At 42.4% G+C, this 13,289-nt stretch overlaps 1 protein-coding gene across 1 annotated transcript in view; it reads right to left on the bottom strand.

Annotated features, from left to right (window-relative positions):
- MSH3 (mutS homolog 3) overlaps positions 1-13,289 on the bottom strand; it is a 95,464-nt gene that overhangs the window by 13,791 nt on the left and 68,384 nt on the right. The window contains exons 17-20 of the mRNA XM_066569072.1: positions 11,591-11,707; positions 9,900-10,007; positions 8,211-8,325; positions 4,747-4,904 (exon numbers count right to left, since the gene is read on the bottom strand). Of these exons, the coding sequence (XP_066425169.1) occupies positions 4,747-4,904; positions 8,211-8,325; positions 9,900-10,007; positions 11,591-11,707 (498 nt within the window). The remainder of the gene's footprint in view (positions 1-4,746; positions 4,905-8,210; positions 8,326-9,899; positions 10,008-11,590; positions 11,708-13,289) is intronic.

Here is a 13,289-nt window from a genome sequence, read left to right as displayed (position 1 = left end):
CACCACTCGAGCAGGCATTCAAACACTGATTTATTTTTTAATGCCATTATGCTGTATCCCACGTGGGTTTTGTGAGGCTTTTACCCCGTGAGGTTTGCGCAGCACTCACAAACCTCAGAGGAATGGGCCATGCCTGGTATGAGTGGGCTTCAGATCAGCTCAAGAGCCCACCTGAGCAGCGGCACAGCAAGGGAAGCACAGCCCCCAGCTGGCAGAACAGCACCGAGTTCCCTCTGAGAGGGACTCTGAGGAAATGTCTTGGCTGCTCCAGCAGCTCCCTAAAGTTAAAAAGAGACTGAATCTCATCAGTGTTACCATGTTAAGCCAGGTATACATATAAGTAATGCTGCGGGAATCCACAAAATCAGAGGGTTTTGGGAAAGCTGCAAAAGGCAGGCCCCAGACACAGCAGAACTGGGATTGGAGCTGAGCAGCAGCCATGAGATTGGTCAGCAGAAAAGTTATGTAAAAAGTAGAAAAGCAAGGACAAATAGAGCAATGGTCTGTGTATTAATGCAGAGGACAGTTCTTTACACCTAAATACACATTATGTGATGCAAAGGGACTATCCTGCACTGCCAGCCCCCTCCATCCCTGCCTTCTCTACACACCCTACAGACAATTCCAGGTGTCTTTGATACCATGAGGATTAAAGTCATGCTGAGAGGCTGTAAGCAGCAAGATAACTCTTTAAAGAGAGCCCAAGTGCATGAGAGGATAGTCTACATGTCTCTGTTTATTCCTGTGACCTTTCAGCATGAGGCAGACCCCCTGCAAGAGGCAGTTCTCAAAGGCACCTGAGGCACAGGTGCTTCATTAGTTCAGATAACTGAAGCTGAACCTTTCTCAGCATTTCCAGCTTGGCTGGGATAAACCTCACTGCAAGGTGTGGGTCACTGTAGTGACTGTGCCAGCTCCCTGAAATAAGTGAAAATAGCTCTTATTTCAACACAGGAAGAGAAATCCAGGCAGGTAAGTGCTCTAGGAAGGAAATTATTCTGTCCCTGTACCATCACCTGGCACTGGCAGGGGTTGCTCTCCTTGACACAATTCTTTCTGATGGCAGCCTGTGATGTTCAAAAATTGATTCTCAAAGTCTTGAAGGCACTTGGTAACCTGAACTGCTAATTATCTTGTTTCTTTGAAGATGTTTTGCCTTCAAAGTGTTGTAGCATTCTCCCTCTCCCTCCCAGATTAGAACATGGACCCTCATGAAAAGCCACTGTTGGCCCACAGGAAATAGGATAAAGCCTCCTAGCAGTGAGAAATTCTATCAATAATTGATAGAAGAGGGACCTCTGCAGAGGTCAGCCTTATTCAACCACCCCTCCCCAGGGCATGATTAGGCCAGCAGAACTCTTGTCATTAATTCTTCCATACATGGACGTCCACCCTTGCTTTGTCTCCCTGCTCACACACACACAGAAACAGCATAATAATTTCAGGGTCTGACTGACTGTATTAGAACTAACAAAAACTGAAGGTTGATTTTAAAGTAGAAAATGAGCCCGTTTACTGCAAGGAGAAACTTGGATGGGGATTTTCAAACATCAGAGAATCAAATATCCAAATCCCATTAAAAGTCAATATAGACGGGATGTCAACCTCTTCAAAACCCTTCTATATTTCTTAAATATAATGCCACTGATTGAGTTGAAATTCTTTAAGAAAAGATTACAAGAAAACATTATCCCTTATTGGAGAAGGGGAAAAAAAAAGAAAATACTAACCAGCAGACGTCCTCAAAATCCTGTGTGCTCCCCCTATTCTGGGCTAGGCTCAGCACTGTCCCCTCTCTTACCCACCCAGAAGGGAAGAAAGATCATTCCAATCTTCACTCTACGCGTAAGCAATTCCTCTTGCATCTTTCAAAACATTTGGTGTAATCCAGTATGTAAAGTCAATTTAGAGATGCTATCCTATATAAGCGCAATATATCACAAGGAATAACCATAGTAGCAACCTTTCAATTTCCATGGAAACCCTACTTGAAAAACAAGACACAAATCCTGGGGATACAAATCCCTTAAACCTATATAAATTCACACTTGGAAGATGCAGTCTACAAACCAAAAAAGGGACTGGAAAAAGGTTTGTCATGAACTCTTGGTCAACCTGGTGCACAGAACCCTTCACAGAGCCAGCTTGTACAGCATCACTGGCTGATCCCTCCCTGCATCCTTTGCTACATCCTTCCCTGCATCCCTCACTCTCTCTCCCTGCAGGGGTACCACACTAGCAGCATCCCCTAAAGCATCACCACAGCAGTGATGGAAGTACCTTGGAGACTGACACCTTCCCATGGTAAGTTTTTAAAGTATTAAAAATGCCCTGAAGTTATCAGCAACAAAATGGAAATTCGCACTTTTTTCAGCGAGACCTTGTGGCCTGGGGTGGCAGTGCAGAAAGGAGGTCTACATAGCTGTTATCATAAAAAGAAAATTAAATTATAATTAAAAAAATAAATACAAACAAAACTAACCTGCAAAACAAAGCACAGGTGAAAACAAACAAAAAAAAAAAAAAGGAAAATTGGGTAGGAGTTAGGAGAAAGTCTCTGATCTCTTCCAGGTCATTCTCTACCAGAGAAGAGGACAGAGCAAAACTGAGGCTTTAGAAGAAAGCATCAAACCTCAAGCAGGACAGAGTATGTGGCAGCTGGTTTATTGATTCTTTCCTTAAACCAGGCATTAAAAACTATTTCAAGGGTAACCTCCTATGGCTGAGAAATTCCATGAATGCAACACCACGTTAACCTGCCTGACAGACTTATATAGTTTAAGACCTTTGCCAGAACCCTGAAAAAAACCAAAACCTATTCAAAAAAAGCCCAAACCAGCCAAAAGAGAGGTGCCTCCTTCTTGAATGGTCTCTGTATATCTTGAGCAGAATCTTCTAACCTGTTCCCTTTCTCCTTATTTGCTCTGTTACCTTTTTAACAGGACATGCTAACTGATGCATGACTACTTCTATCTTTAATATGTATTATCATCAACTTCTTCCTGATTAATATTTAGTCAATTCGTTTACTCTTAATTGCTGGTGTAACTACAAGAATTTCAGTAATTCTTCCACATATTTATCTGGTGTTTGACACATATCACATTAAATGAGGAATGGCACATCCAACTGAGCTTCTAAAAGTAATATAGACAAGTGGACAAAAAAAATCCAATCCCTTGTGTTAGAATGTGACTGGGCTACAAATTACGTGGTCTGAAACACTCTGTGTCTGTAAAAAACACTCTGTGTCTGCTTGGCTGTAAGTCTGAAAGCAGAAGTTTTGCCTTTGCCCACACTACTTTCTGAGAAAAGTACTTGGGTTTTAGTCTAATACAGAGAAAAGTGAAGCAGAATCAGGGAAATACACTGGGGACCAGGTGGAACACAGATAAAAATCCTATTTATTCTCTTTCAAGCAGGCCCAAAACAAAACATCTCTCCCAATGACTGTATCATATTTCTTAGTATTTTTTGCAGAAATCATCCTTTTGCAATGACAGTTTAGGAAAAGCAGAGGAAAGCAGATACTCAGCTTGAGTGTGTGTATGATCAGAATTTAAGGAAGTGAGAACCCAAGTGAAGTACTCCATGTTCAGCTACAAACCCCAGAGGAAGACAAAAATAATCTGCAAATGCTCAGTGATGCTGTAATGCTCCTCCTGTATCATAAACCAGGTCCTGTGTATCTCTGTGGCCCCACAAGAAATGCTCACCTCATCAACCAGCCCCTTACTTCCAACACAGGGTGGGGAAAAAAGTGAAGAATTTTGAGTTCTCATCTCCAGTTACTTCTGGAGCAAGCCAAGCTGGATACAAATTGTTTGCTACTGTGCTTGGCACTCACCTGCATCAAGGTGTGATCTTCATTTGTTTTTGTCGTGACACAGTGGAAAGTACAAACACAACACTTTTATAGGATGAAGCAATTGCAGGTGAGTAGTACCTCAGGTTATTGATTAAAAGTTACCTCTGGAATGCACACTGGCATCACACAACAGGAATTTCCAGAAATTCCTGCTCAGGCACCTGATTGCTGTGAAACTTATAACCACACATGATAATCCACCTCAAATACCACCAGTAACACAAGACTTTGACTAATTAATTATTGAAGAAAAGGGGGGGAACAGGATGATAAACCCTAGCAATATTAGATTATAATATACAGAGTTTTGACTCTACTGATAATTTTTACAAATTACTCAGCAATGTCTCAAGAATGAGACAGTGAAATAAATTGTCATTATTCATTCTTAAAAGGACATCAAGTGAGGAGTAAGTGTGTTTAGGACTGATAGTACAGGAAGGAGATTAGGCATAAAATATATGCAGCCCAAAACTTTCAGTCTGTAATATTGTGAGTATACACAACAGAGCTTCAGAGCAGAAATTGTGACATGATTTTAAAAGGTGACAACATTCATTTTAGGGGAAGCATTTGGCCACTACCCAACAGCATAAATTTGGCTCAGATATCCATTCAGGCAGGTAAGCTAGATACCTGGATGTTAAGCAAGACAGACACCTTAAAATTCTTACACCTTGAAGATTCAAAGATTACAAAACAAGTACCATAGCTTACCAAAAAGCTGTAATCAAAACCTAGCAATGAACATAAAGTGCCTCTAAAACAAAAGAAAGGAAACTTCAGGCATAAATTTTCAAGTTCTAAATGAAAAATTAAGTTATACTTTGATACACACACCCCCTGCCACAGTAGCATTTCCAGCTTTGACAGGTTACCTGGTAAAAATTCCATCCACAATGCCAATTGTGGCCTCTTCTGCAGGAACAAAAGAGCCAATCTGCGCCATGACTGTGATCAGTGCCACTTGCTTGATGTAGGAGCTCTTCCCTCCCATGTTGGGCCCAGTTATTATCATGACCCTTTCACCATCTCCCTGGAAACACAAAACAGTGGTGAAATACATTGCCCTGCACATGGTGCTTCTACCAGGAAGTCTGGTGTGCTTAGAAGGATACAGGACAAGTCTGCAGGGTTAAACGTTCTATTCCTAGGTGAACAGCTTTCCTCCATTCTTAGAGCTCATCACATTCACCTCTCCAGATATTATGAAGCCCCAGATGCACCAAAATCAACTTTTATTAGTCTTGAGCAAAATGGACAGAGTGAGGGGGAACTTTCCTGCTCTCCAGCCAAGAAATAATCAGGGAACTTGGTCACCAGCACGGGGAGCAGTGAGGGATGCTGAGGGATGCAGGGCTGGATGCAGCCAGGCCAGAGGAGGCTCCAGCACGGGCAGAGGGATGGAGCAGCTCTGCCGGCAGCAAAGGCTGGCACAGCTGCCATTGCTCACCTGGGCAGGAGAAGCTTTGGCCTGAGCTCAGGGTGGCCTGGCAGGGCCTGAAGGGGCTGCAGCAAAGATGGACACAGACAATTGCCAAGGGCTGCAGGGACAGCAGCCAGGCAATGGCTGCCAGTGCCAGAGGGCAGGGCTGGCTGGGATCTTGGCAATGAGGAATTGTTCCCTGGCAGGGTGGGCAGGCCCTGGCACAGGGTGCCCAGAGCAGCTGGGGCTGCCCCTGCATCCCTGGCACTGCCCAAGGCCAGGCTGCACACTGGGACACTGGGAGGTGTCCCTGCCATGGCAGGGGTGGGATGAGATGAGCTCTATGGGTCCTTCCATCCCAAACCGCTCTGGGAATCTGCAGAATTTATCTGGAGAAAGGGAGAAAATTGTGAGCTTCCAGCACAGCCAGCAGTGCCCAAATCTGGCTGTGATCTGGATTCCTCTCCAGTCTGAGCTCTCACTGTCAAATGGGAAGATCTGGTAGGCAAAGACCTGACCTGGATTTTACACTCATAACTGCCTGGCTGGGTATGACAAAAGGGCATTTAGAGTGGCTACAAGAAGGCATCAAGACTTTCCTGAGTCTGGCACTATTTGCCTGCAACACAGATGCTGTGAGCAGGCCATGCCCTAACTCCATCAGTGTCTCTCATCAATAAAACCAGACCCAAGAAAATGAGATCAGATGCAAGAACTCATCTCAGCTGTAAGACTCCCCACAGTACTGCTATGTGTCTGCAGCTCCACAATAAAACTGTATTCCTCAAGTGCAAGACAACTGCTGATACAAAATTAAAACTTGTCAATGAACCTATAAAGCTCTCTCACAGCCTGAGTCGAGATCAAGAGCTTGAGTTATGCAAGGACATCACACAGCTAGACTTTCCCAGGGGTGCATCTGATGAAATGCACCAAGTGATGATCTGAAGAGAAGCCAGCAGTCTCCACTGCCCTGTGGGAGAGGCAAGGAGACAGGACAAGCTGTGCACAATGACATTAGTCACATTATGTGGGGAACTTGGCACTGATCAGGCACTGTGGTTACAGCAGCCAACAAATCTCCATGCAGCAGGTCTCAGAATCTTCACAGACTTGGGTTTCAGACTGGCCTTTCATTCTCTTCACAGGAACACACACAGAACACAGCCAGGACTGTCATTTATGTCATAATTCAGGTATTGGAGAAGATACAGGACATCAGTATTTATTATATGTACAAAGCCGATCAGCTTTCACAAAAAAAAATAAATCTCATCTACACAGAAGTCACAGTGCAGTCAAAATGTAAAAAATGCTATTATTGGGAATAAAAGACTGGATGTAATGAAGAGCACATGACTATACGAGAACAAAATTCATAGCATTCCAGTCTCCAAAGTGTAACTCAGCACTGCTACTAAAACTTTGTCAGGGCTCAGCACACCAGAATTTACAGATACTCAAACCCAGAATGAGTTCGCAAGCTCATGGTAGGATCCATGAATTTTTTGCATGTGTCTGGTGTCTGTCCAGGCTCCCTCCAGCCGTGCTATGGGATGGCTGCTCTGCCAGGGCTCTGGTTTTCAGAATCTACTGCAATACCAGACCACAGAACCCCTCTCTCCTCACAGCTGATGCAGCCAGGAGCCAAAATCTCATTAGAATCCACGGCTGAAGAAAACAATTCTAAAACAACCCACAAATGTTTGAGGAGAACAGGGGGAATGGAAAAATAAGCTGTTTATTTCAGGGGATTAAGGAAAGAAAAAAAAAAAAGCTTTTCCTCAAGTTAGATATTTGACAACATTTCAGCTGACAACATGACAGGAGATGTATTTTCCTGCTGATTCAAACACATCAGTTGAAAACTGGAGATGCTTTAATAAACTGGTTCCCACCCACCTCTCTCAAGAAAAAGAGAACTCAAAGAACTGTAGAAGCAAGAGTGATTCTGCCATGATCACTTGGTTTTGTAATATTCAGTATTTAGAAAGCCAGCATAAGAATGGGACTAAAGAGGGAAAAGTGCATGATGATTCCTGAATGACATGCTGCATTTTTTTGGAAGTGCCATCTGTCGCTTGTTTGGAGTTGACAAATACTTTTGAAAACATTCTCTGATGTATTGCAAAATATCTGTAGCATTGTTCAGTATGGAACAGCACTTTAAAATGTTCCCCAAGAAATACACACACATCCGAGTGCTGTTTTTGCAGCAATGTCCCACTCTGGCAGCTGTTTCATACCTTTGCTACATTTACTGCATAAAGAGGCAGAGAGAAGTTGTGAGGATATCTTTTATATTCATTAAGAACAGCTATTTAATATTTATAAAAGTATATGGAGAGATAAATATTTAACGAAAAGCTTCAAACAGGCGTGTAATTTAAAAGACAGATTTTAGTTTATCAGGAAAAAAAGGCTGTATGACACTAATATTTCCATAGAGAAAGGAAACTGCATGGCAGAAAAATACATTTAAAAAATACAAGCAATCTTAGAACTAATCTGAAAAATTTGACCTATAGTTTGTATTTTGATATTAAAAGATTCCAAAAACTAGATACAGTTTGTCAAAATGCAGACTCCCTACGATGACACTGTTAAAAACCCTGTAATTATTCACTTGTTTTTTGAAAATAACCATTTGATTGAAACACCCATTTTCCTAATTTCGAGATTACCTTCCTTTTCTTCATGCCTTGAGACTGAACAAGGCTGTAAAGAGAGCATCTGGCAGCAAGGAAATCAGCAGAGGGACAGAACAGATGTGGTGACATCTAGCAACACCTCTCTGAAATGCAGCCCAGCAGGCTGCATGATTCAAACCACCCATTTCCACTCGCTGCCCGGGAAGCTCAGCCCAGCCTCCTGCCCCGAATGATCTGGAAGCTCAGTCACTTTCTGGGTACTCACTGAAAGGCTGGTGGTGTTTGGAACGTACTGATCCTGCTCTCCCAGCAGAACATCAATCACAGGGTGCCTCCCATTTTTTATGATTATTTCACGACGACTGTCTTGCACAGTTGGCCTGCAAAACAGGAAATTAATCTCAGTGTTCTCTGTAACTGAATAGGTACAACTACTGTAACTGAAGCCTGCAGGACTGTCACCTGTGATGTAAGTTTTTGTGGAAAAAGATACAAATTATAAAAATTAATTACTGCCATCAAGTATTTCTAAGGAAAATACTTTCTGAAGAATACTTTGTCTGAGAAAAATAAAGCCACAGAATTCTAGGACTGAAATTAACTAACACTTTGAGTGGACTTCAAAGGGAAGATGAGGGGAGTGAGATTTCTCTTGGGTTGAAGAATGATAATGAAATTTTAAAGGAAAATGAAGACCAAATAAAGGGCATCCTACAAACCCAAAGCACTGGGGAAAGTGGTAAAACCTGATAACGGTGGGGGGCATTCAGCACAAAGGTAATTCAACAATTGTACAGCTGGGATGAAACCAGCATATGGACAATCTTAGTCTTCAACAGCATTCCTCAAGCTGAGATTCACTGGAAGTCTGCAGAGTGGACACTCCAACAGCAGCTGGTGGCCTGTGCAGCGCCCACAGCACCGCCCTCAGCTGCAGGGGCAGCCTGAGAGCCCCGCTGAACCTCCTGTGCAGAGCAGGAGCCTGCAGCAGCACCCTGCCAGGGGGGCTCGCCTCTGCCCAGCACCTCTGCCCCTGGCCCCGCTCACTCACCTGCCTCAGGCAGGAAACAACCCCCGCCAACCAAAAAGCACTCCTCCAAAGTAACGCTAAAGCCCACTCTTTCCTGCAGCAGGTCTCCAGAATTAATTATTGACACCTTCCCTGCAGCTGAGGCTTCACTGAGAAGTCGCCTTCCTGCTAGTTTATGAAGCCACTCTGAAATTCAGTGAATTATTTACATTCTGCACAGTGAATTAATCAGATTTCGGTTTGTTTTCTCATCCCAGTACACCGAAATAAGTGAGCAATTATTTTCAAAGAGATTTCGATAGAGAGACACACAAGATCCCAAGAGCCCAGAAGTGATCAATATTATCTTTAATGATGTATCAAAGCAGAAGTATTTGCAAGTGGATTTCTCCTCACCCCCCTGCCTGTGTGTGGTCTGGGGCAGAAGCAGCAGCTCAGCTCTGACACGTGAGCCCAGCTGAGGCATCACCACTGCTCTGCAAGCTGGAGCTGATATTTACTATTAATTACCTGAGATACACCTTCCAAACACACCTCAGATACCACAGAGGTATCACACAGATACCACTTTCTAATACCTTACCATAAAATCAGACCTCTCTGAGAATAAAAACCCAATATTTTTTTAAAGAAGGACATAGAAAAAGTCCAGCATTTATTTACGTGTAAGTAAGATATCACCTACTAGACTCAGGTCAAACAACAAACATTAGGATGTCAAATTGGAACTGCAATTTTTACAGATTTGCATTAAGTCCAGAAGTGTTGCTCTGCAAAATCAGATTAAGTTGAAACTACTGTAAACAATTTTAGTAGTGATTTTTATCTCGGCACACATATTAAAACATAATTTATTTTTAAGTACGCTCTTATAATTCCGCATGAAATCCTACGTAAAAAAATTAAAAATTAAAAATTGATTACCTGCAGTAGTCTCCTTGTTTGGCCACCCGGGCCAATGAGAACAGGCAGTCCACAGTTGCTAGGTGACAAATGGCTTTAGACACGGGGTGATAATGTTCACTGAAACGGCTGCATCAGAACGGGGAAAAGTTACACAAAAACAGGGAAAGAAACAATTCCGCACAAATACAAAAGGATTGTCAAAATGCACCCCATGCAAGCTCCTCACAGAGCTCCTGTGCTCTTTAAGTCACTCTGAATCCAAATCTCCCAGCAGTGTATCAGACAGAGCATGAGGACCTCAATCAAGGTGGACTTCACCTCCCATTCTAACAGTGAATTATTGTTCAAGCACAGAAAATCGGGCAAAATTAAATTCATTAGCTAGCTCATAAAGGGCCAGCAGTTGATCCCTGCTGCCTAAATGAGGTGTACAAAAATGCCACAATTTATCAGAATTTATACAGAATTCCAGCAGCTGGATCCAGCTGTTGATTCAGCCTCAGTTCAGCCTCAGCTGTTGATTCAGCTGTAAGTTACAGTCAAAGAAGAACCAAACTAAGAGACTCTGAACACAGGATTTGTCTAAAATTTCAATGAATTCTGGTATCTACAACAGAAAATTCAAGAATTCATTTCCAATTTATGGTGCTGCTTCCCCAGTACAATAAGGACATTATCAGGAGAACAGAGTTTTCAGTGGAGTTCATTCTCTTAGTCCTCTGGAATTCTTTTTTCCTCTCTCCTAGTCCCAAAGCTACAATATAGAATATAAAACCAGCAGGGGAGCAAAATTTAATAAACAAAGACATAAATGAATGGAGGGGTGGGAAAGAAGAGCACTTTCCTACACACAGGTATTTCCTTTTTGTCTCCTGCTCTCCTGCAGCACTGCTGAGAACAGACAAGTGAACGTGGAGACAACTCTTTTACAGTACTGCAAAGGAAACACAGCTGGAGACATGTCAATTGGAATGTCTTTCCAGTTTCTACTCAATTTTCAGAATTTCTGGGCTCCTAATGGGAAGCAAATCCAGTGAGACAACTTGAGCAGGGATTTGCTAAGGTCTTGCAAGCTATCACTGCAAGAGAAGAGGAACAATTTCAGCAGTTCTGCAATTCGTGCAAGTAAAAAAAAAACAGATAATCAGGCACCTGAAAAATTAAAGGCATTCAGAAGTTCAGGAAGTATTGTTTAAACTCCCATTTGGAAGATCCTTTGGCTAAACAGGCAAATAACCCCACTGAAAACTCTGATCTCAGACAAACACATATGCCAGATGTGAGGGACAACAAAACTCCCACCACCTTCTAACTAACTCTCATGGTCAATCTAGCATATAAGATATAAAGAATAATAAAATTACTGTGTAATATTAAAGAGTAATATAATAAAACCAATGACAACCACTAGGCTCAGTTTCACTCAGAGTCAGCTGCACTTTCAGATTGTTAATCCCGTGGTATTATTACTCAGAGTTTGGGAAACACCTTGCATACTTAATGGTGTGTTTTCACCAGAATTTTAAAAGGCAGGGACACCGCTGCTGGTCCCAGGACTGGGGCTCAGTCCTGAACCATTTAAAGCGGTTTAAAAGGAAGAGAAGCATGTTAACTGACTACCAGCCAGTTACAGCTGTGCACAACTATTCACGCCTCCATTTAGTGTCCCTGCTGTGTCGCAGAGCAGGGCACAGGGGTGGAACACTCACTCCAGGAAGCAGAGCCAGCCAGAGGTGCAGAGCAGGGCCAGCTGCTCGCGGAGCTGCTGCAGGACTCTGTAGCTCTCTGTGACCAGCGGCGAGTGGAAGCGGCTGACGGCTTTGGTGCTGCACAGGGAGACAGAGACACACAGAGCTCGTTGGGATCAAGGCCACCCAGTGTGAAAAATGCAAAAATGCATGTATTTTATGACCGGCTTTTCGCAAATATTAAAATGGGTATTATATGTGTTGTGCTAGAAAGCGATGCTGTATTAATTCTCTTAAGTAGTGTGTTAAATATAGTTTTAGGTTATTTTAAAAAAAATGTTAAAATAGAAACGATGCTATGTAGGATACTTTTTCTAAAGAAAGGACTTGCAGGGAGATGGCAGCCACAGGACACCTGAATCTTTCAGAGAAATGGAATTTATTGCCCCATTATCAGAACAAACGAACTTCTTCCCACCTCAAAGGCACTGTCAGGATTCAGAGGAAGAAGATGATGATGACCAGACAGAATCCTGTGTTCGAATGGAATTCATACATCAAGTATGAGGTGTATGAATGTGCAACAGGCTGTTGCTTTTAAGGGTTAATCCTCTGTTAACGTGGGTCCTTTTTCGGGTTCCTGCTGCCCAGAAAAGGTGCCCAGACTGTCTGCAACTCTTTGTCTCTATTGTCTCATATTGTCCTAATTCAAATTGTCCAATTATTATTACTCCAATTGTATTACTATTTTTATAACCATTTTATTACTATTAAACTTCTAAAATTCGAAAAACAAGTGACTGACGTTTTTCCACACCCAGCAATCAGCTGCACCATCCACAGGCCAAATTGGACTCATCTCCTTCATCTCCGCCAGCCCCCACAGTGGATGTGCTGAAGGAAGGCTCTCCCAGCGGTGGCAGTGACCTCCATTGGGAGTGAAGTGGCACTGCTGCCCACTCAGAAGGCTCTGGAACGCCCTGCACAGCGTGCCACCATCACCCCAGAGCACAAAACAAAACTGCTCAGCAACAGCTGCCCGAGTGCATGGCCGGCTGATACACACCCTGCCAGACAAAAACAAATTCACTGTGCAGAGGAAAACTCCATCATAAGCCTGAAATAAACACAGTTAATACAAATTGTCTTGCTAGTTTTCACTTGCTATTCATTTGTGTGTTTTTATTAAGGACTCAATTTGGCACATCCAGGCATTCTTTTACAGAATCCAGATTAGCTGTAATTTGTTCACCATGTTAATTCTGTCTGATCTGTGCACTTCTCAGTATTAAAAGAAGTTTAATTAAAAGAGAATTGAGTGTTAATTCTTGCATAACTGAATAGAGCATCACAACAGAGTTCAGCTTAGGGAGAGATGTTTGTGCTCACACATTACACTCTGGGGCTTGTAGAGAATTGAGTATTTACATGGACATTGTAACTTTCAGGTATTCAAACCATTCAAATCATAAATCAAATGACTGAAAAGAAAAAAAGCCAACTACATAAATCAGTCCATCTCTGTTTCACCTGCTGGAAAATTATCCAAAATCAAGCTTACATTAGAACAAGTACCAAAACAAGAAGAACTAGTCTGTATGTGTAAATAAAGTTATATTTTAAATGCATTGAATTCACCAAGATGTGTAAGCAGATGTTGGCACAGCTACTTTAATCTTTCTGAATAAAACAAGAACAATCAAAATTGTATGAAGGATTT

This window comes from Molothrus aeneus, chromosome Z (genome assembly GCF_037042795.1).
Source record: "Molothrus aeneus isolate 106 chromosome Z, BPBGC_Maene_1.0, whole genome shotgun sequence".
NCBI lineage: Eukaryota > Metazoa > Chordata > Aves > Passeriformes > Icteridae > Molothrus > Molothrus aeneus.
Note: the sequence above shows the minus strand (reverse complement) of the source record. Positions and strands in the feature narration are given on the sequence as shown.